Below are 23033 nucleotides of genomic sequence, written 5' to 3' on the forward strand. Positions count from 1 at the left end.
GTTAGCTGACTCACCTTGTGTGAGTCACCTACCCTTTCCCCAAATCTTATTCATCTGCAAAATGAAAGGGTTGAATTAGATGGTCTATAAAGTCATCTCTAGCTCTAAAATCATAGAAAGATAACTTCCAGCTGGGATAATCACTAAAATCTTTGTGGAGGAGGTAACATTTTATCAAAGCAAAAAAAAAAAAAAAAAAAAAAAAAAAGAGAGATAAAGATTAAAAATTGATTCACAGATCAAGAGAGGTCATTCTATATGTGATGCCCCAGTTATTAAGTCATCATAATCAGGCAAATCTATTATACTCACCCTTATAATCTTGTCCCCCAATCTTTTTAAGCCACACATATATGTGTACAACATATTAGGGGATGTACCCCCCAAATTTTATTTTACTACCTTTATTTTATGAATTATTTTACTGTATTAAACATTTGTTAAATGCTAAATGCCATTATTTTTATTCATCAAAATAGAAAAAGCTTTTTATTTTTAAACTAACAACTAAAAAACTTTGCTTTAAAAGTACAAATAAAGGAAACCCAAAATGCCACATTTAAGACATTAGAGTATGCTTGGGCATAGGTAAATGTATTCACTGTTGGGATTTGTTTTGGTATCCAGTTTTCATCAGGCAATTTCAAGTTGACTCTTTATAGATACTGAAAAGGAAAATAAATTTCTTGTGTAAACAATTTTCTCTACCTCTTAGTCTGTGGATTCATCTTTTATTTTATTCCATTCTTTCTTGTGACCACAAATCCTATGCATTACTTATTAATTTTTAAAAACTGAAATATGCCATATAGTTCTTGCCTAAATACTAGCCATCTGATGAAGTAAAAGCTTTTTCTTGAGAATTATAGCTGATGTAGGTTTTGATTGCCATGAGAAACACATTCTCATAAGTACAGAAAACATTCATTTCTTGTCTAATGAGTCCCTTTCAATCCTAGTCAATCCCAGTTTATATTAGCTTTGTTTCCATCTCCTTGTCCTGTAGTTAAGCTAAAATGTCCTAGAAAAAAAAAAAAAAAAAGACATGAGACAATGAATTTCTTACTATGTCTGAAAAAATACCTAGAAAAGATTTCCTATCTTAGTTTCTTTTATTCCTCCTATACCAATCCTCATGCATTCTCCTTTATCTTTACAAAAGAAGGCATTAAGCAGGGCAGAATTAATAGAATCTGTGATTTTCCATAACTTAGTGAGCTTGTCATCTCAGCAATTTCCCTAGTGATAAAATTCCCTTGGCTAAAATCTTACTCCAATCTCGTTTCCCCAAATTAACAGGGTACTATAGTCAAATTTTATTCTGTCATCATTCTTTGTGACATCATTTTTTCCCTTAACTCTGATGGGCTGCTTACAGGTTTGTTCAGCCCTAAATATTAATCTTCCATAACATTAATTTGTGTTTTAAAGTTTGGGTACATGTCTTAAAATTTGTTCACTCCATGATAAGGAAGGTGCCATTTCTCCATGAGTCATAAAATATACAGAAACAGAAAATTTCATTTCAGAAGGCTTGCCTCTGTTTTTATTTTGATCCAAGTGGTGCAGAATATATAGTTCAGTGCTGCAAAAATTATCTATGTACTCCAACAAGGAGATGCACTTTATCATTCTTAGAAAAGGGCAATATATTCCTATCCTGGACCACTGTGGAAGTTATCTCAGTCAATGAATATTAGAGTCAAAGGGATCCAATCAAACATTTAGCTCAAACTCATATACAAAACTTCTAATACCTTGTACCATGTTATTGGCAAGTAGTCATATATACTTTCTTTGAACATTATCAGTGTCTGAGAAAGTACTACTTTATGAGGAAGCCTACTTATTCCATTATTGAATGATTCTAAATAATTAAAAAAATCATTTTTCTTATGTTGAGCTGAAATCTGTCTCCCTGTAATTCCTCCTATCTTGTAATGTTAGTTTTGCATTTACAGGATAACAGAAAAAGTCATTAACCTAAGGTCCAGGAACTTGTTTAAAAAAACATTGATTATGGTATTATAATGAATTTCCTATGTAATCTAATATATTTTGCTTTATGAATCTAAAATTGTTTTTCCAATAAGGGGTCCAGAAGCTTAACAAGATTGCCAAAGGGACCCATCCATTTACACATACATAGACACACACACAAATACACACACACAAAGGAAACAATCTCATAGGATTGCAAGATCCCAGAAGGTATCTTTAAATGCCCCACTTTAAAGATAATGAAACTGAAGCCTAGAGAAATTAAATGTCTTGCCCAGGGTCACACAGTTAATAGGTGCCCCAAGTGGACACGAATTCAGGTCTTCCTTACTCTTGAGAGCGGTGCCCTCTCTACTATAATACATTCTCATGACAACCCTACAGAAATCTGAAGATCATGATCACATTCAGCTTCTCCAGGCTGAATTATATCCTCAGTCCCCTTATGTAACATAACTTCAAGACCTTTTACCATGCTGGTTTCCCTTCTCTAAATATACTCCGCCTTTCCATTAAAATGTGGCATCCAGAATGGAGCATTATACTCTAGGTATGAAATTACATAACATCTTTAGCCTCTTATCCAGTGAATTCCCATCAATGGTCATGGAGTTAGCAAATATCTGATTCTCCTGACTCCAAGGTTATTTATCTTTCTATTATATTTCTCTGCCTCTCCTGGAGATATGCTATTCCCCCTCAATTGATATCCACAAATATTTCATGAAGCTCTCCATTCAAGTCAGTATAAAAAATAATTGTTAAGAATTGTTAAGTACCTACTGTGTAAAAGGCCCTCTGCCACACACCAGATTGCAAAGCATATAGTATACCTCTGCTATGGGGTATTTTGTATGTTTCTTATCCTAGACTACATTGAGATTTCTTTGTCATGAAACACCCAATTTTCACTCACATATAAGGTATGGTGCTTTGATGTTTGATGTTTAACATGTTTAACAACTGGCTCTCCAAAAAATGTACCTGTGATACACTTTTAAGTCTAATTATAGAGGGCCGGAACTCTGGAGAAGTATACTTGAAACAAACATACTTACAACAAAGTGTTAACTAAGTATGATTGATGAGATGATGGTTCTCTAGTTTACAGATACTTAATACTTAGTATAATGATGTGATAAAGATTTTAGACTCTATTCCTGAATATCCTCTTAGTGATTATCTTGCTGAGACTGAGGCCCGTCCAGAGGACCTCATTTAATATACATTATTAACATTTTCTCACTTTAATCACTTTAATAAATCTGGAGAATCAGCAAAACAATAAAACAAGCTTTGATTTGTAGCATTTGTTCATTTCTAAAATGTAAAAGGTTACTCTGAAAACTAAACAGTAAGTTCCCACAAGCCAGATCAAGCTGGCTCCAGCATATCCCTGTTGATACTTCAATCCTGTTTCCTTCACTACAGTTTTTTTTTTCTTTCCTTACTGTAGATGCTCTATCTCTCTTAGCCAATCCACTTCTTTTCTGTTCCTTCCAAATCTTGCTGAAATGTCCCTCTTCCCTTCATGAAGCCTTCTCTGGCTGATTCTACCCAAAGCCAGTATCTCTTCATTCACTCCCTTCAGGTTCTGAGGATACCTAATCATCATAGTTTATAAATATGAATGAGATGCTTGGACTAGATGATCTTTTTTGAGGTCTCTTAGAATTGAAAGAACCTAGCTTCAAATCTTGTTTCTTACTTTTACATGATATGCTTCTGGGCAAGTCACTTAATCTAAATTTCCTTTTTTTTTTTTTTTTTTTTTTTTTTTTTTTTTTTTTTTTGCATTTTTTTAGTTGCAAAATGATAGCACTGAACTGGAAGGAAAAATATAGGTCTATACCTGTAAATGGACTGAAGAGGCTATCCAGTTCAACTTGTACCTTTTATATTTGAAGAATACTAGATGCAACAAGGAGAAATGATTTACTCCAAGTCAAATATATAACATACACTAGAGGTGGAATTTGACTTTAGAATTAGAGTTTTTCCTCTTTTGCATACCAAGGTACCTTCTAGAGCTACATCTATAATTCTGTGCTCACTAAATTAGAGTGCAGGAGATATTGGGGCTGGTCCTAACCCTCCTTCCAAGTTATTGAATAACCTTGTGAAAGTGATTCATCTTTTCTTAAACAATATTAGGTTCCTTGTTTGTAAAATTGGGGTGTTAGACCATGTAATGTCAAAAAAAAAATAGACCACATATGTTGTAACAAATATAGAAAATTACAGAAAGATTTACATGCTCTAATGCAGAGTGAAGCAGAGCCAAGAATATAATATACATAAGTATTATAACAATATAAATTGAAAGACAACCACATGTACTTACAAACATCAAAAGTTATTGTGAAATTATAAAGAATAAGTTTAGTTCTGAATAAGACATAGGACTGGATTCTCTTAACCCACCTTTTGTGGAGGTAAAAGGTCCACATGGTTGCGTGTTTTTGACTGTTTCTATATATTGATCAGTTTTGCTGGTTTTTTTTTTTCATTTTCCTTCTATTTTATTTTCTCTTTTGGCCTTTAAAGTACTGTTTGTTATAGGAATTGGTTCTTTGCGAGGAGGAAGAATATTGCCTGGGAAAACTATGAGGATATAAAAAAAGACATTCATAAAAACTTATTTTTTAAAAAATCTATATTATGATTCTGTTACACTATAATTTTAGAATAAAGTGAGCAAATAGACTTCCTGAAATGAAATTATTAGATTATTAATTCCATGAGACTTAGGAGAGTATCATTTTCCCCCTTTCATATCTATAGAATTTCACACAAAGCCTTCTATCTAAGATACAAATAATAAAACATTTCTTAATTAAATATAAAAAAAAAGTATAGATAGAGAAGATAAAAGATTGAGTCATGGTGGATCTATATTCTTTTGTGGGCTTTTTTCACACTGATATTATGATTTTATTAGTAAAAGGAGCTTCTGATGAGGAACTTTATTTACTATTACAGATTGGCACCTCTTCATCTTAGAATGTCTTATAGAGCTGAGGCACTGAGAGGTTAGGTGTTTACAGGCAAGAAATTGCATTAAGAAGGTAAAAGATAAAGGTTAAATGTTTGGATCTGAGTTATGAAGACATAGCTAAAAGATAAAGATCGATGCTAAAAGATAAAGCCAGTGGCTTAGGTCCTTGGGCATATAGTCTATGGAATTACATCACATTATCCATTTGCTAAATTCAGTGGTTATATGGTGAACCTTTAGACAAAGCTGCTCAATATGTTGAAAAAGTCCAAAAATATATGCAATAATGTGGACCTTTTACCTCCACCAAGAGATGGGTTAAAAGAATCCTCTCCTATATACATATAGCCATGTAATATTCATTGAATACTATTTTACTAATCACTGAATCTGAGCCACTCTAGTTCTTAGTATGCTCATCCATAAATGAAGGAAGTAGACTAATAAATCCCTATGGTTTCCATAGGGAATATATTTTTTGTTATATATTTTATGTTATGAAAGGAAATTCCTTTCCATTCTGATGTGTAAGATTCTGTGATTCTAATGGTTTGCAGACAATACTTTGTGAAGACCTTCTTGGAAATTAGTGAAGGCACAGTCCTACTATAGGATCATGGAATCATAGATAAAAAACTGGAAGGGACCTCAGAGGAAGGTGAAATCCACCTGAATTCATTGTGCTATTTCTGAGGGGCAGTTATTGAATAGCCTTTTTTTTTTCTTTTTTTTAATGTTTCTTCAGAATCACTAGGTACTGGGGCAGCTATGTAGTGCAGTGGATAGAGCACCAGTTCTGAAGTCAGGAGGACCTGAGTTCAAATGTGGTCTCAGACACTTAATACTTTCCTGACTGTGTGATCCTGGGCAAGTCACTTAACCCCAAAACCTCAATTATTAGGTACCAGTGATATGCAGGGTTTTATATACAATGGGAAACTAGATATATTTTCCTATCTGGAGAAATTGTCACAAACCCCAAAGCAAACAAACAAAAAATGAAAACAAAAGGCCTTGGCAATAAAATGAATAAATAAGGTCAGAACTGGGGAGTCACCAGGTAGAATAACAAAAAAAAAAAAAATTCTTTTCATTTTCTCTATAAACATGTCTATTTTGACACTAACTTCTTGAACGAAATTCCTCTTCCGAATAAATTAAACAAAATAATTTTCTGAGGTCACTTCCAGTTCAACTTTGAGACTTCCTGAGACAGAATAAGTACTTACTAACTGCTTATTGACTGACTGACTGACTGATTGATTCTGTGATTCTCAAATATATGTCATTTTACTGAGAAACAACTTACTGTACTTCTCAATTTATCTGGTTTTCCCCTTGCAGGTGGTATCGTCCTGAACCCATCATTCTATGGCATTCCTGGACACACACACACAATGACCCATGAGATTGGGCATAGTCTAGGTCTTTACCATATCTTTCGAGGTATATCGGAAATCCAGTCCTGCAGTGACCCATGTATGGAGATTGAGCCTTCCTTTGAAACTGGAGATCTCTGCAGTGATACCAACCCAGCTCCCAAGCACAAATTGTGTGGGGACCCAGCACCAGGAAATGATACATGTGGCTTCCGGACCTTCCTCAACACACCATATAACAACTTCATGAGCTATGCAGGTATGTAATTTGGTACTAAATTTTATGAATCCACCACTATACTTATATAGCATGTTGAGCACAGAGAGGACATTATTTTTGGTCAGAAGCCTTGGACTATAGTCTCTTCTGATATAACTCAATTCATGGTCTCCAATAAGTTGTTTTCCCTTAGCCTAGTCTTTTCATTTATCAAATGAGGTGATAATAGATATTTCAAAAGGATCACAGTGAGAATCAAAAGAGATAGTGAGAACTTTAGGAAGTTAAAATCATTCTATAAATCTTGATTTCTACACTTAGCCCTATGACTTTGATTAAGTCATTTTCCCAGAGTCTCAGTTTTCATATCTAAGTGATGGTGATAAATAACCACTTTCATTAACTAATTTACAGATTATAATGAGGAAATAGATTACAAATGTCAAAAGGTTATTATATATGTATATATATGTGTGTGTTGTGTATATATATGTATATATGTGTATATATATGTATATATATGTAACATGTATATATAGATAACACACACATATATACATATATACTTGCATATATATACACATACACATTTGTATATATATTATATTATAAACATATATATGTTAAATCACTATGGAAAGTTTTTGTATCATTTTCAATAGTGATAATTTTAGTAATAATAACAATAATGTCACTTTTTGTAGGTTGCTATTTGAAAGAGATTCCAAAACTAAAAACCTCCTTATTTGTCTAAAATATTAAATGCCTTTTAATTTTCTCTGCATCCCCAAGTCTGGAAAGACACATTTTATTTAGTCCACTTTTTTTTCCTTTATAGAATCTAGTTTCATTAGAAATAAACAAAATAAAACTCATCCCTGAGACTCAGTTTCCTCACCTAATAAAATAAATCATTGGACAAAATACTGTCTAGGCTTCATTCTAATTCTGGAATTTTAAGTTACTTTCCAACTGTTCAGATTCCATGACCTTTTTTTTTTTTTTCCTGAGGCAATTGGGGTTAAGTGATTTGCCCAGCGTCACACAGGTAGGAAGTGTTAAGTGTCTAAGGCCAAATTTGAACTCCGGGCCTCCTGATTTCAGGGCTGGTGCTCTGTCTACTGTGCCACCTAGCTGCTCCTGATTCCATGAACTCTTAAAAACTCGCTGCTATCACATTTTTTTTTAGCCTTCCAGGAAGACATAATATTTGTCGTCTAGTATCATTTCCCTGAAGGAGTGTGATGCTCCTACTATAAATGAGGATAAAAAAAGATACATAACCATTCTAAAGAGTTCCACAATATTTGCACAAAAGCAGATCCCCACAGGATTTTTAGATCCCTCATGGGATCCATATTCAACCTCAGTAGTCCAGTCACTGGGTAGTAATGATTCCATTTTATTCACTCTGACTTTCACATATTAAGTACGAATACATGCTTACTGATTTAACTGGTCTTTAGCACCTTTCCTATGGATAGCTCATTCTACAGGCAGAATTAACAATAGTATGTGCTGGGATGTTTGCCTTCCTTTTGGGAGTTTAGGAACTGCCATTAGCTACCAGACCACCATAAAAATAAATCTTTCCTCATCATTTTTCTTTTTCTTTTCTTTTCTTTTCTTTTCTTTTCTTTTCTTTTCTTTTCTTTTCTTTTTTTTCTTTTCTTTTCTTTTCTTTTCTTTTCTTTTTCTTTTCTTTTCTTTTCTTTTCTTTTTTTTTTTTTTTTAACATATATAGAGTGATTGATTTATGGTGACTTTTTTTTTAAAGAACCCCTTAGCTCACTGACCCATTCAGAGTAGAACTAATTCATTGAGCTATGATAACAAACTTGTACCCATAAAAGCATATTTAAGGCAACCACAGCTTTGAAATATTTGTTTTCCTTAGACTCTGATAGATGGTGTGACAAAAGCAGCTGGATTAAATTCAGAAAGCAGGACAGGATCAGGTTCTTGGTGCTGAACTACTCAAGACAGACCTTGCTCTGGATGTAGGAACTGGGAGTCCATTTCTTGGGACCTTGGACAACTCATTTTTTCTTTTAGGAATGAATCTTTCCCATTCAGCATCTGATATTAGACATTTATTAAATATGATTTCATCATGTATTAGGAGTCATAAAAAAATAAATATGACATAATCCTCACTTTCAAACAGTTTACAATCTGATAGGGATAATAATAAAATTATATAAATAAATGTGATACATACATAAGAATATTACAAAGTACTATGAGGTCAGATGAAGGAGGGTGATTTGGGAAAAAAGAAGTATACTTGAAGTGGGCTGAAAACTAGAGATAAAGTAATAATAAAGATAAAACTACTTTTCATTTATATTCTATAGGATAACAGAATCATAGATGTAGAACTGGAAGGAAACTTAAGACTTATTGACTCTAACTTCTTATTTTACAGATAAGGAAATTGAGGCCCAAGGTCACATAGCTAGTAAATATCTGAGACAGTGTTTGATATCAGGTCTTTGAATTCTTAAGTCACTCACTCATGCATTGGATCTTATTTTAAAATTTCTTAAACAACTAAACATAATTTAGCACAAAAGGAATTGTTATGTAATAGAATTTGGGAGTTTGCCATTTTGTTATGGTCTCAGTTTTCAAGATGTACAAAGATGCACTTAAAAAGAATTAGATTTTTAGACTGTAATCTCTTTCAGGGCAACATTAAGCCATTTTTTCAATTCTGTCATCTTACTCTCTAGCAGAGTACCTTGTCAATAGTAGTCATTTGATAAATGCTGATTTTATTAAGTTATATTAATTTAATTCTAAGGCTCTTTCAATTCCTTGTTCACTTATCAATAGTGGCTTCAAGAAAATGAACATAGGAGGACTTGGTTATCCTCTTTAATATTGGCATTAAAGATTTAGCTTGACTATTCATTCACTCATTCACTCACTCATTCATTCATTCATTCATTCAACAGAGTTTCCTTAGAAGAATAAAAGATGAAATACACATAGTATGTCCATGATCAAAATCCTACTTAATAAAAGACTTGGAAAGCACAGATTAAAAATTAATTGCAAACCTAATCCTTAAAAATAAATGGTTCAAAGAACAAATCGTAGAAACAATCAGTAATTTTATTAAAGATAATTACAACAATGAAAAAACATGCCAAAATTTGTGGAATATAGCTAAATCAGTACTTAGGGAAAATTTTGTTTTAATTGCTTATATCAATAATAGTAAAAAAGGATCTGATCAAAGATTTAGGCAAGCAACTAAAAAAAATCCCAACACAATAACAAAAAAATTAATTCCCCTGAACTAAACAACAAAATAAAAATCCTAAAATAGAAAATGCTAAAAATCCAAAGTAAAACAACAATAACAATAGCAAGATCATTGAACTAAAATAAAACCAGGTGCTAGTTTTGGGGAAGATAGATAAACCATTGACTAATTTTATTTTTCGAAAGAAAGCAGAAAACCAAACTACCAATATTAAAAAAAATTATAGAGCTAAATTCACAACCAATAAAGTAGAAGTAAAAGCAGTCATTAACAGAAATTTTGCCCAATTATCTGCCAATAAGATTTATAATCTAAATGAAATGGATAAATATATATAAAAATATATAAATTCCTCAGATTAACAGAACAGGAAATAGAATATTTAAATAACCCTATCTTAGAAAAGGGAATTAAACAAGTTATTAAAGAGGTCCCTAAAAGGGGCTAGAGGGGAAGAGGGAGGAGAGAGACAATGAGATGAAAAATAGGATCAGGTGAATTTAAAAGTTAGTTGTACCAAAAATTTAAAGAACAATTTTAATACTACATAAAATCTTTGGGAAAAAATAAGTAAAGAAGGAGTTCTGCCAAATTCCTTCTAAGCAGCAAATAAGGTCTTGCTACTTAAACTACAATATTCAAAACAGAAGGGAAACTATAATGCAATTGCCTTAGTGAATATTGTTGTACAGATTTTTAATAAAACACTAGCAAGATTATAGGAATATATCACAAAAATCATATTCTATTGCAGAAAGAATCTGTACCAGGAATAGAGATGGTTCAGTATTGGCAAAATTATAAATATAAATTGGCCATATATCAATAATTAAAACAACAAATATCACATGATTATTTAAATAGATGCAGATTCATGTATTTGTTTTACAAAACATAAATTTTTTGCTTGATTTTTAAAGTAAGAAATAAATTAAACTTTCCTTAAAAAGACTAAAGCTATAAGCGTATCCAATAAGATCAGAGATGAAACAAGAATGTCTATTATCACAAATACTTTTAAGTATTGTTCTACAAATGTTACCTCTGGTAATAAGACAAAAAAAAAAGTGAAGGAATAAGCATGAACACTGAGGAAAAAAGCAGAACAATTACTTTTTTCAGATGATATAATAACTTAGAAAATCCTATTGTCAATAAAAAAGGTAATTTAAAATACTAATAGCTTAAGTAAAGTTGAAAGATAAAAAATAAACCCAGACAAATTATCAGCATTTCTAAATAATAGCAACAAAATCCAGCACATCTTCATTTAAGATAACTATAAGCAGTATATAATACGTGGAAGTCCACCTGTCATCATTCCCACAGAAATTATATGAACACAATTAAAATACATTTCACATAAATGAAACCATTCTGAAAATTGGAGAAATAGATTCATCAAGCCAATAGTATAAAAAAGACAATACTACCTAAATTGAGTTTCTTATTCAGTGTCTAACTGATTACTCAGATAATTAAAAGATCAAAAAATTATTTCATAGAGCTATGAAAAATGATAAAAATTAATTTGGAGAAATAAGTAATTAATGGAAAAAATAGAAGGAAAGGGAGCTAGCAATATTTTAAACTATATTACAAAGCTGCAATCATCAAAATAGTTTGGTAACATATAAAAATAGACAATTTGACCAATGGAATGTATTAGATACATTTATATAGGAGCAAATGAACACAATTACTTAGTATTTGATAAACTCAAAGATCTCAGTTGTTGGAAAGTGATCTGTTAGAAACAAGACACAGATGAACATCTTAACCAAGATAAGGTTAAAATGGGGACATGACAAGTCCCCCCCGCCCACACACATATATATATATAAAGAGAGAGAGAGAGAGAGAAAGTTGAAGAGTTGGTGACCAAACAAGAGAAAGAGTTTATATATGAAGCAAAAAGAAAATTTTTGATTGTGTACAATTAAACAAATGCAACTAAAATTATAAGGGGAAAACACATGAAAATGAGAATCTTTATAGCAATTTTTCAGATAAAAGTTTCATTTCTAAAATATAGGATTCAAATTTATAAGAAAAAGAAGCATTTCCTGATTGATAAATAGTCAAAAAATATAGATAGTTTTCAAAGGAAGGAATCCAAACTAGCAATAGACAAGGAAAGATGATATAAATCACTAATAATTAGAGGAATGAAGATTAACACAAATCTTAAGGTATTTCTTCACACTCATCAGATTGGCTAAGATAACAAAGATGGAAAATGACAAGTGTTGGAGAGGATGTGAGCAACCAAGTACACTAATTCACCAGTGATGAAGCTGCAAACTGGTCCAACCATTCTGAAAAACAATTTGAGACTATGGCCAAAAGACCTTTTGTCTCCGCAATGCTGTTACTAGATTTATACCCAAAGAGATTAAAGAAAGAAGAAAAGGACTCATAAAAACAAAAATATTTATTGTAATTCTTTTTGTGGTGGCAAAGAATTGGAAACAGAGGAGTTGTTTATCACTAAGAGAATGATTGAATAAGTTATGCTATATGAATATGATGGAATACTACTACTGTGCTGTTAGAATTGATGTAGGATGAACTTCTGGTGTCAGGATAGTATAGTGAGGAAGGAACTCCCTGAAGTCCTCCCAAATTCCCCTCCAAATAAATAGTAAAGTATCCCAGAATTGGAACAGGTAAGCACTTTAGCAGTCTGTTAAGAAAAGTCTGGATCACTGGGTAGGAGGGAAGCGAGGGTCCAAGAGCAGCAACAGTAGCCAACCTCACTGCAAGGTCCTGCAGCAGAGCTTGAAGTCTGGGGTAATTCTCTAGTGAGACTTCACCCTCCTGCAAACCAGCAGCAAATATTTGCCCTTAGGCAAGTGAGCAATCTATCCAGCACAGCAATGTTTTACTCCAGCAACCCCATTCCTCAGTACAAGCTGGAAAGGAAGCCTATTTTCCAGTGAAAGCCAATGTGAAAACCCAAAGATACCCCCCCCCCAAAAAAAAAAAAAAAAAAAAAAAAAAACCTTGGGACAATGCAGAAGCAGAGTACAACTCTCACATAAAAATACCAAGTCTCTCTTCTCTCTCTCTCTCTCTCACACACACGTACACACACACAAACATATATACACAAATTAAGAAAAAAGTGAGAAAAAAGAACTTGATTGTATTTAGAAAGTTACTATGGTTACAGGGAGGATCAAGGCATACAGTAAGAAGAACACAGTAGTGTCAAAATGTCTATATATGAAGCCTCAAAGAAAAATGTAATTAGGTTTCAAGCCCAAAAAGAATTGCTAGGAGACCTTAAATCTTTTTAAGGTTTTTATCCTTCTTTAAAAAGCAAATTAGAGAAATAGAAGAAAAATTGAAAATAAAAGAAATAAAAGTAACATCAGAGAATCATGGGAAAAGAGTAAATAGTATGGGAAAAGATATATAAATATATACCTAGGAAAATAATTAAAATAGAATTCATTAAATGGAAAAGGGAGTACAAAAACCCATTGAAAAATAAATTCCTTATAAAACATAACTGAACAGATAGAAATTAATGTTTCTCTGAGACATCAACGTATGATCAAACAAAAACTTTTAAAAGTGGGGGGGAAAAGAAGAAAATGTGAATGTTTTCAATGGAAAAGCAGTTTACCCAGAAAAAAGTAGATCCGGAAAGATAATTTAAGAATATTGGATTACCTGGAAATAATGATAAAAAAGAAAAAAAAAAAAGGGTCTGAATAATATCTTTCAAGGAACTGTCAAAGAAAACTGATATATTCAAAAATTATCTTGTGTTAAAAAAAAAAAAGTAAAATAAATATGTTTTACTTTACCTGAAGTTGCTAGCAATCTAGGAAGGGAATTAAGACAAATAAATGCAATTAAATACAAATTATGACTCCCTTAAGAGAAATACAGAGCACAATGGCACTTTGAGGGATGGATAGCTATGCCCCAGCTTCTACAGATAGCCATTCCTGTTTGTGTCCTAATATCTTTTTGAATAATTTCCTATATCCTGTCCATACCAAATCTTACACTTAATGAAGGTCCAGAAGTTTTTATTTATGGTCCCACATTGATCTTTTAAATTTTTTCATAAAATTATCTTACTCGAGCTTTAGAAAATACTTCCTTTTTACATCTCCCTTCTTACCCCACCTAGCCCAGTATGTTGGAATTTGTTGAGTAAGCCAATGCTTACCTGATTCATGTCGTTTTGGTTTGAGTTCTCATTTTATCATTTACAATGAACTGATTCCTGGACTGACTTCTGTTTGATAAAGAGCATGCTGCCTTTAATTTTTGTGTGCCCAAGAAAATAAAAGAAAAGATTGAAAAGAGACTATTGGCCTGGGAATTAGTAGCAGGAGTTCTAAGTTACAAACTTTTTCTTAAGTAAGTATGTGAACCTAAAGCTACTTACCCATTTGAATCTCAATTTGCCCACAGATAAAGGGAAGAATTAAACTCAATTATCTCTCTAAGATCACTTTTAGTTCTAATATCGTATATTCTTTTTTTATGTTAAAGATAATAGAAATATATATTAAATCCAATATATGCATACATGTTTATACAATTATTTTTCTGCATAAGAAAAATCAAATCAAACAGGAAAAAAGAATTAGAAATAAAATAAAATGCAAGCAAACAACAACAAAAAGAGCGAAAATGCTATTTTGTGGACCATACTCATTTCCCACAGTCCTCTCTCTGGGTGTGGATGGCTCTCTTCATCACAAAATCATTGGAACTGGTCTGAATCATCTCATTGTTAAAGAGAGCCATGTCCATCAGAATTGATCATTGTATAATCTTGTTGTCATATACAATGTTCTTTTGATTCTACTCATTTCACTTAGCCTCAATTCATGTAAATCTCTCCAGGCTTTTCTGAATTCATCCTGCTGATTGTTTTTTTACAGAATAATAATATTCCATAACATTCATATACCACAATTTATTCAACCATTCTCTAACTGATGGTCATCCACTCAATTTCCATTTTCTTGCCACTACAAAAAGAGCTGCCACAAACATTTTTGCACATGTGGGCCCCTTTAATTCCTTAAAGCTCTCTTTGGGATATACAAGCCCAGTAGAAACACTGCTGGATCAAAGGGTATGTACAGTTTGATAACTGGACATAGTTCCAAATTGCTCTCCAGAATGGTTAGATCTGTTCACAATTCCACCAACAATGTAACATCCTATATTATAACATTCTATGTTCTTTTCAGGCTATTTTCTGTGATTCTTTCTAGTTCTATTAACTAGAGGAAAGTGCAATTTGAAGAAAAAATCTGTTAAAAAGAATTCAGAAATGTATTACAAATTTTGATATAAATAATTTTAAGTTAATTAATTTTAGGTTTTTAATTATTTTATTATCCATTGGCATTGAGTTCTTCAATTAGCACAGATAATCCCAAATAGGCCATGATATCTCTGCATTCTCCAGGAATGAAAGGGTTAATGAGGCCATTTATTAAAAGGTTGCCTTCCCATAGAGAAAGTACTGGATAAGTGTAAGACATTATTATCTTTGAAATTTCTCTTTGTTTCATACAGGGGTCCTCAAACTTTTTAAATAGGGGGATAGCTCGCTGTCCCTCAGACTATTGGAGGGCTAGACTATAGTAAAAACAAAAACTTTGTTTTGTGGGCCTTTACATAAAGAAACTTCATAGCCCTGGGTGAGGGGGATAATCATCCTCAGCTGCCACATCTGGCCTGCGGGTAGTAGTTTGAGGACCCCTTCAACTGGGTCATATTCTTATCACCATTAGGAGTCCCAATCACTGCCTTGCTTGTGTGCTGCCTCATATTTAATTCATAGAATTAGAATCAAGAGAGACTGGGCAGAGAGAGGAGCTATTTTCCTCTATTTTAACATCTTTATTCATTTAGAAGACTGTTCCCCACATTCTATATTCTATTCTTTTATCATCCTGTTGATTCATTTCCCAAAGTTATATGAAAATTCGTGTTCATCTTAAGACTGAAAATGGGAATTGAAATGTTTCTATTAGTGGGTTTTTATTAGTAGTCTCAGCAATTCAATCACTCTTTCATTTAGGGATTATCATAGGCCTCTCAAACCATAATCACATCATTGTTGTCATTGCTCGGGAAAGAATGTGTCAAACTATTCTTCTCTACCCTTAAGTGGCTCCACTCACTATCCCATTGACTGACTTTCTAAAGCAGTAGCCATTTCCAAATCTTAGTCAGTAGAAACCTTCCTCTATTTTGCCTTCCTCCATTAGAATATAAGCTCCTTGAAGGGAAGATCCAGTCTCATTTTTTTCCATTTATATCCTCAGTGCTTGAGAGTCTTTATTTTCATTCATTCATTCATTCCCTGGAAATAGTATAAGAAAAATAAGATTTAAATAATTTTGTGTTCTTTGTCATCGCCTAACATTGTACCATCTGTCTTTTACAGCAGACCTATCCCTTCCTTGTTATTCTGATCTGAATAGAGGAAAAAATCCTTTTATTTCCTTAGGGTTTTTACAAGTTTATTTCAAGCTTTAAGGTTTTTTAAAAATTATTATTATAGCTTTTTATTTACAAAATATATGTATGGGTAATTTTTTAACAATTACCCTTGCAAAACCTTCTGTTCCATCTTTTCCTCTTCTTCCCCCCACTCCCTCCCCTAGATAGCAGGTAGTCCAATACATGTTAAATATGTTAAATTATATGTTAAATACAATATATGCATACATATTTATACAGTTATCTTGTTGTCCAAAAAAAAATCAGATCTATAAAAAAAGTAATAAAACCTGAGAGGGAAAACAAAAATACAAGCAACCAACAACAGAAAGAGTAGAAATGCTATGTTGTGGTCCACACTCATTTCCCATAGTTCTCTCTCTGGGTATAAGCTTTAGGTTGTTGCAGAACTCTCTTCTCTCTCTTAGCTTTGTTTTTTTCTCTCTGAATGTCCTCAGTATATATGTAGTGGACAAAACAATGAATTTGTTGTCAGAAAACCTGGATTTGAAGGCTTCTTCTGCTATTTTCTACCTGAATGACTTACTTTGGTCTTCTGCTTCTCTGCCTATAGAGCTTAGGGTGTTGACTAGATCAGTTTGAGTTTTAGGTTCTATTAGCTTCTATATATTTATCCTATAACTTCAAAAATTTCCTTCACACTCTTCATTTCACCCATTACTCTTTCCTGTACCATTTTCTTTCTTTTGATTCTCACTCCGTGTTAAAACAAAATAAAACAAAAAACTATACAGACTTCTAAATCTAGTTCCTTGAGATCAGAGACCATTTTTTCATTCTTTCTTCCAAAAAGAAGAACAAGTTAACTTGTCTTTATATCCCATTTCAGACATAGGAATTCACAAGACCAAGAACTCGAAGAAAATTTATAGGTCATCCAAATCAGACTCTTCCTTCTGAAGATGACAAATTTTAGGCTTAGTCAACATCATTTGAATTTGAATCATGCAGTAGATACATATTGTGTAGTCCTATGCAACACACCTAATCTTTTGGGATCTCCTTTTCCTCATCCATAAAATGAGGGAACTGTACTTGATGACCTCTTAAGATCCTTTAGAGGCAACTCAGCCTGAGGGCTAAAACTCTGGGTCTGGAATCAGGAAAAAAATGAGTACAAATACAATCTCACAATCTTACTAGCTGCTGACCCTGAACAATGCACTTAAGCTGGCTGCCTCAATTTCCTCAACTTTAAAAAGAGGAAAATAACAGCATCTATCTTCCAGATTGTTATGAAGGTCAAATGAGATATTTGTAAAAAAAATAAAAAAATAACACAGTGCCCATCAGATACCAGGTACTATATAAACATATATCCTCTTTTCTTCTTCTCCTTATATGTCTAGATATTCTGAAACTGAGATAGAGAGGTTAAACTACTTTCCCAAAGTTATACAGTAAAGATCCAAACCAGGAGTTGGACTTACATTCAGCATCCCTTCCATAGGCTACTTTGCTTTCAAAGAGCTTTCTATGTCCTATGTTTCGTGTGAACATCTTCCTCTCTGTGTGAATCTACTCCAACATACATGTAGAAGGAAATACTATACACAAAGGAAGCAGTTAATAGATTTTTGTTGATGATATAATTGATTTACTCGAATTCTTGAGTTGTAGAAACTAAATTTTTTCTTAGTAATTAAATGCGAACCAGATACTTGGCTCTAAGGGGAAATTCATGATGCTGATCCAAGGATACAGGAATGGAGGAGAACAGGTCTCCCTATCAGTTGTTGCTAACTTAGCTTGTTTGAAAGGTTTGGATAGAGTTCTTAGACTAAAGAATGAGCTAGGGACTTTGCAGAGTATCTAATCCAATTCCCTCATTTTACAAATGAGGAAACAGACTTAGAGGGATTAAATGACTTGCTGAAGATCACCAAAATAGTAGCAGATATGAAATCAAAACCCTATCTTGAAATGCAGAGCTCAGTTGTCTCTCAAAAAAACTCCGAATCCCACCTCAGGAGGGGAATCTGAGGCTTATGAAAAGAGTTTTGTAGTAAAGAGAAGTACAAATTATTTTCAAAGCTTTTACAACTCAGGATTATATTGCTTTTCTGCTATTACCTCAATGGTCCTTCCTTGGTTTTTGGCAGCTAAGTGAAAACAGTGCATAGAGTGTTAGGCCTGGAGTGAGGGAAACCTGAGTTCAAATCTAAGATGCTTATGAAATGTGAAACTCTGAGCAAGTCACTAATTCTACCTGAATTTCCTCATCTGTAAAGTGTATATAATAATAATCGCCTGACAGTGTTGTTGTGAGAATCAAATGAGATAATAATTGTAAAGGTCTTATCACAATGCATATAGTAAGTCATATATTCACATTAGCTATTATATAGTTTATTATTCTTTTATGGCGCTTGCTAAAAGCCACTGTGTATTGTCTGGCTTTCTTCAGGAATATTTATGGATTTTACAAAATGTTAAAGGGCTTGATCATCACTACTAACTGAAGAATGAAGAAACAGCTTCTTTAATCCTTTTACTCCCACCACAAAGTTGAGTGCAAGGCTACTATTCCCAAACTCCCTGCACCTGCCTAACCTTATTTTCTGTTTGTTTGATGGAGAAAGCAAGTTAATACTATGACATCAATAGCAGCAAGTTTATTTTAAGAATTGCTTTGAAACTTCTTCCTCTACCCCCACAAATTGCCCCCCCCAACACACACATACACACACACACACACACACACACACACACACACACACTCTCTCTCTCTCTCTCTCTCTCTCTCTCTCTCTCTCTCTCTCTCTCTCTCTCACACACACACACACACACACACACACACTGCCAGCTGCTGTAGCTCTGACTAGGAAACTCTGGGAAGCCTTATTTGTTCCAACTTAAGCCATAACAACCTCTTCACACCATTCCTAGAGTTTAGCAATTTAGATGCAAATGGAAAGGTTAAGGAATAATCTTTATTGCCCAAGGTTTATTTCTGAGTCTTAGAAGGCATCCAGAATCCTGACTAGAGACAAAAAAGTTCTTTGTCATTAACTAACCAAGGAGATATTCAGGTTATTCATAGGATAATAGTATTTAAAGCCAGAAGGAACTTTACACATTAGTTATGTCATCCCTCTGCCTCAGTCTCATAATCTGTTCTTTTTTGTTATCATTGGTGATCTCTGGAGTGTCGTGAAGAGTGGGGAGGGTGACATAAAACTGAAAAAGTTCAAATGTTGAAATTATCCAGAAAATGGGGAGGGAAGCCAGAAAAAAAAGAGAAAGACATAGAGAGAAATAAAGACAGAAAAAAAGAGAGAGAGAAACAGGGAAAGAGAGACAAACTTGGAAGACAATGAAAGATATGCAGAAAGACAGAAAAGAGGGGGAGCAGAGAAAGAGGAAGAGAGAGAAGGAAAGACAGAAGCATAGACAGAAGGGGGGGAAGGACAGAGAGAGGCAAAAGAAGAAGGGGTGATGAAAGTAAAAGAGAGAAACTGTAGAGACAGGGAGCTATGGAGAGATAGAAAGAGACATAAGAGAGAAACAGAAAGACAGAGATGGAGAGAAAAGGGGAAAGGGAGGAGAGAGAGAGATGGAGGAGGGAGGAGAGAGACAATAAGAAAGAGAAAAAGAGCAGAGACAAAGACAGATATGGGAGTTAGAAAGAAGCAGCAAGACAGAGATGAAGAAGAGGATAAAGGGAGGAGAGAGAGAGACAGAGAGATAGACAAAGAGAGAGAGAGCTGGAAAAAGAAACAGCAGAGAGAAGACAGAGGAATAGAAAGATAGAGGGGAGAGACCAAAATAGAGAGAAAGACAGAGGCAAAGAAAACCAGAGGGAGGGAAGGAGAAAGAAAGACAGAGGCACAGAGATAGAGAGACAAACTAGAAGTCAATGAGTTTCACTCTAATTCCAAGCAAAATTTTTGTATGTATTACTTAAGGGATTGTTAGTGAGTTATTTAAAGAGAAGCACTTCTCTCTAAAACAGGTCATGTCATAATAACATTTCTTTTTATGACAAATTTTCTAGATTGTTGTATCAAAGTATTCTGTAGAAAATGATTACTTACATTTTAACAAAGCACTCGATAGAAAAGATTTTGAGATGTGAGCTAGATGACAATACAATCAAATGGATTTTGTATTAATTGAATGTCTGAACAAAAAGAGTCACTATTTGTATTTCATTTTGTACTTCATTTTAGATGGGGGGCTTTTCTGGAGTGCCTCAGGTATCCAACTTTATTCCACTGATTTTCATCAGTGATTGGTCCACTGATTTTTATCAATGACTTAAATATAGGTACAGAGAGCTTGCTTTCCAAATTTGCAGATGATGCTAAGCCAGGGTTTGGGAGTGAAGGATAACTTGTAGGATAATAAACACAGAGCATCAAGAATCGTGATGATCTAAAACATTGAAGCAAGTCAAGGAAGAAGAAATTAATAGGGATAAGGATAAAGTCTGACACAGCTTCAAAAATTCATTTTCACAAGTATAAAATGGGCAGATGTGGCTAGGCAGAAATTCATCTAAAAAAAACTGGCACTCCGTAGACTCTAAGCTCAAGATTAGTCAACAAATTTGCAGTGTCAGTCAATTAAGCTTATGTGACTTTAGGCTCCATTTAGAAAAATAGCATCTTGAGAGATAGTCCTGTTGTCCTCTGCTCTAGTCAGGCCACAGATGGAGCATTGTGTTTTCAGTTGAGGGAGTCACATTTGAGAAGGGACATAGGAAGAAATAATCCCAACAAACTTAAAAAAAATAGCTTTAGAATCATTCCATACAAGGAAGAAACTAAGGGTGTTTTTTTCCTATATGTGAAATTTAATTGAGATGCAGATTATTAGTTTTCTTAAGTTTTAAAAAGACCTCTACTTGGGAGGATAAGATTCATTTTCCTTTATTCTAAAAGCAAAACTAGGAGCAATGAATAGAAGATGTAATGAGATGGACTTAGGTTTGTTATAAGGGAAAATTGCTTAACAATTAGAGCTATACAAAAGTTAAGATGGGCTAGTTTAGGAAGTTGTAAATTCTTCTTCCATACAGACTTTCAATCAAAGACTAAATATATTACTGGGGATGTTATAATTGCTGTTTTAAATATGAGCTGTATTAAATCTCCTCCAAGTTTCCATATACCACGACCTATTGCACAGGACAAGATTAACAAATGAATGTGTAAAGTGATGCAGTGGATTTGCTGTTATTTGTCCTTTTTTGTGGGGGGGGGCGTTTCCTATTCTAGTCCACTAGCAAGAAGTAAAAATTAATATAGCTGACAAATTTTTAGTCATAAACTATGTACAAATTAAAACAACACTGAAATTTTACCCATAGATTGGGAAAGTTCCCCCCAAAAAAGTAAATTGACAATTGTTGGAGGTATCTCAAAATAGGCACACTTAAGGCAATTTTGGTGGAACTAGGAATTGATGGAACTATTCTGGAAAACAAAATTTGGTATTTTGTTAAAGTTATTCAAGCTGTACATAATCTTTGACTTAGTGATAGCTCTACTAGTCATCTGCTCCAAACAAGTTTAAGACAGAGGGATATATGTACACAAATAGCATTTTTGGTTGTAGCAAAAGAATTGGAAACCAATTGGGTGCATATCAACTAGGAGATGTATGAGCAAATTATAGTACATAAATCTAACAGAATATTGTTGTATATGAAAAATTAATGAAACTTTTCAGGCTCCTAATTTTCAAATAGTTTAGGAATACAGCTTATATCTTATGACCACCATGGAAATCATAGAGTCCTGAGATGGCAAGAGACTTTAGAAGTCTACTTCAACTCCTCACCAAAGCAAGGTTTCTTTCTACAGAATAAAAAATATAAATTTAACCTCATTCTATCCTAAATCCCTTGATAATATAATTATCTTTGCATAATGTACATTGATTATACTACCAGGAATGGATTTGGAGAGCAGATTGGAACTTAAAACTTTAATTTAGAGAAAGAAAAACTTATGATGATCTGTCTTCAAATCCCTTCTCTGGGATTATTACTTGTATGACTTTGACCAAATCAAATCAGTTCATCTCTGGGCCTCTTTTTTTCATAAAATAGATCAGTGGATTTGATTAGGTAGTATCTGAAAATGTCTTTTCTTTAAATCTATGATTCTCTAACTAAGGCACAAAGGGACCCAAGAATGCAGTTTTTTTTTTTTAAGTATCATTTCGAATTACAAAACAAAAGTAAATCTACAATATAGGAAATCTAAATGCCCAGTAAATGCAGAATAATCAAATAAGTTGATTTGATGGGAAATGCTGGTACAATTAAGATTAGCTAGAGTGAATATGATGGAAATGTAATGGACTTTAGAAACTAAGACTAGAACGTGAAATATGGATCTGGAAAAGCCTTCAGAATATAGATAGGTAGAATTAGTTGGAATTTTAGAGATCATCTAGGCAACCCCCACTCCTAACCTAAATGGAAAATCTCAAATTCAGAAAGGGTAACTACTTAATCAAGTTTACTCAATGAAAGCCCAAAACAGAATTCATTCTTCTCATTCCTAATCCGGAGCTCTATCTATTGTACCATACTGCTGTTTTCACTGCCCACCTTGCCATAATTTCCAGTCAGTTCTCTGGCAGTCCCTGGGTGTACTTTTCAGTGTGATTTCCACCCCACCCCCTCCTTCTGTT

The 23033-nt window shown here is 33.4% G+C and overlaps 1 protein-coding gene across 1 annotated transcript in view; it reads left to right on the top strand.

The window, feature by feature from the left end:
• The window catches only part of PAPPA (pappalysin 1), a 267563-nt gene that overhangs the window by 65132 nt on the left and 179398 nt on the right, over window positions 1-23033 (top strand). The window contains exon 4 of the mRNA XM_051979518.1: window positions 6344-6637. Coding sequence (XP_051835478.1) covers window positions 6344-6637 — 294 coding nt within the window. The remainder of the gene's footprint in view (window positions 1-6343; window positions 6638-23033) is intronic.

The sequence above is a fragment of the Antechinus flavipes genome, chromosome 2 (assembly GCF_016432865.1).
Source record: "Antechinus flavipes isolate AdamAnt ecotype Samford, QLD, Australia chromosome 2, AdamAnt_v2, whole genome shotgun sequence".
Taxonomy (NCBI): Eukaryota; Metazoa; Chordata; class Mammalia; order Dasyuromorphia; family Dasyuridae; genus Antechinus; species Antechinus flavipes.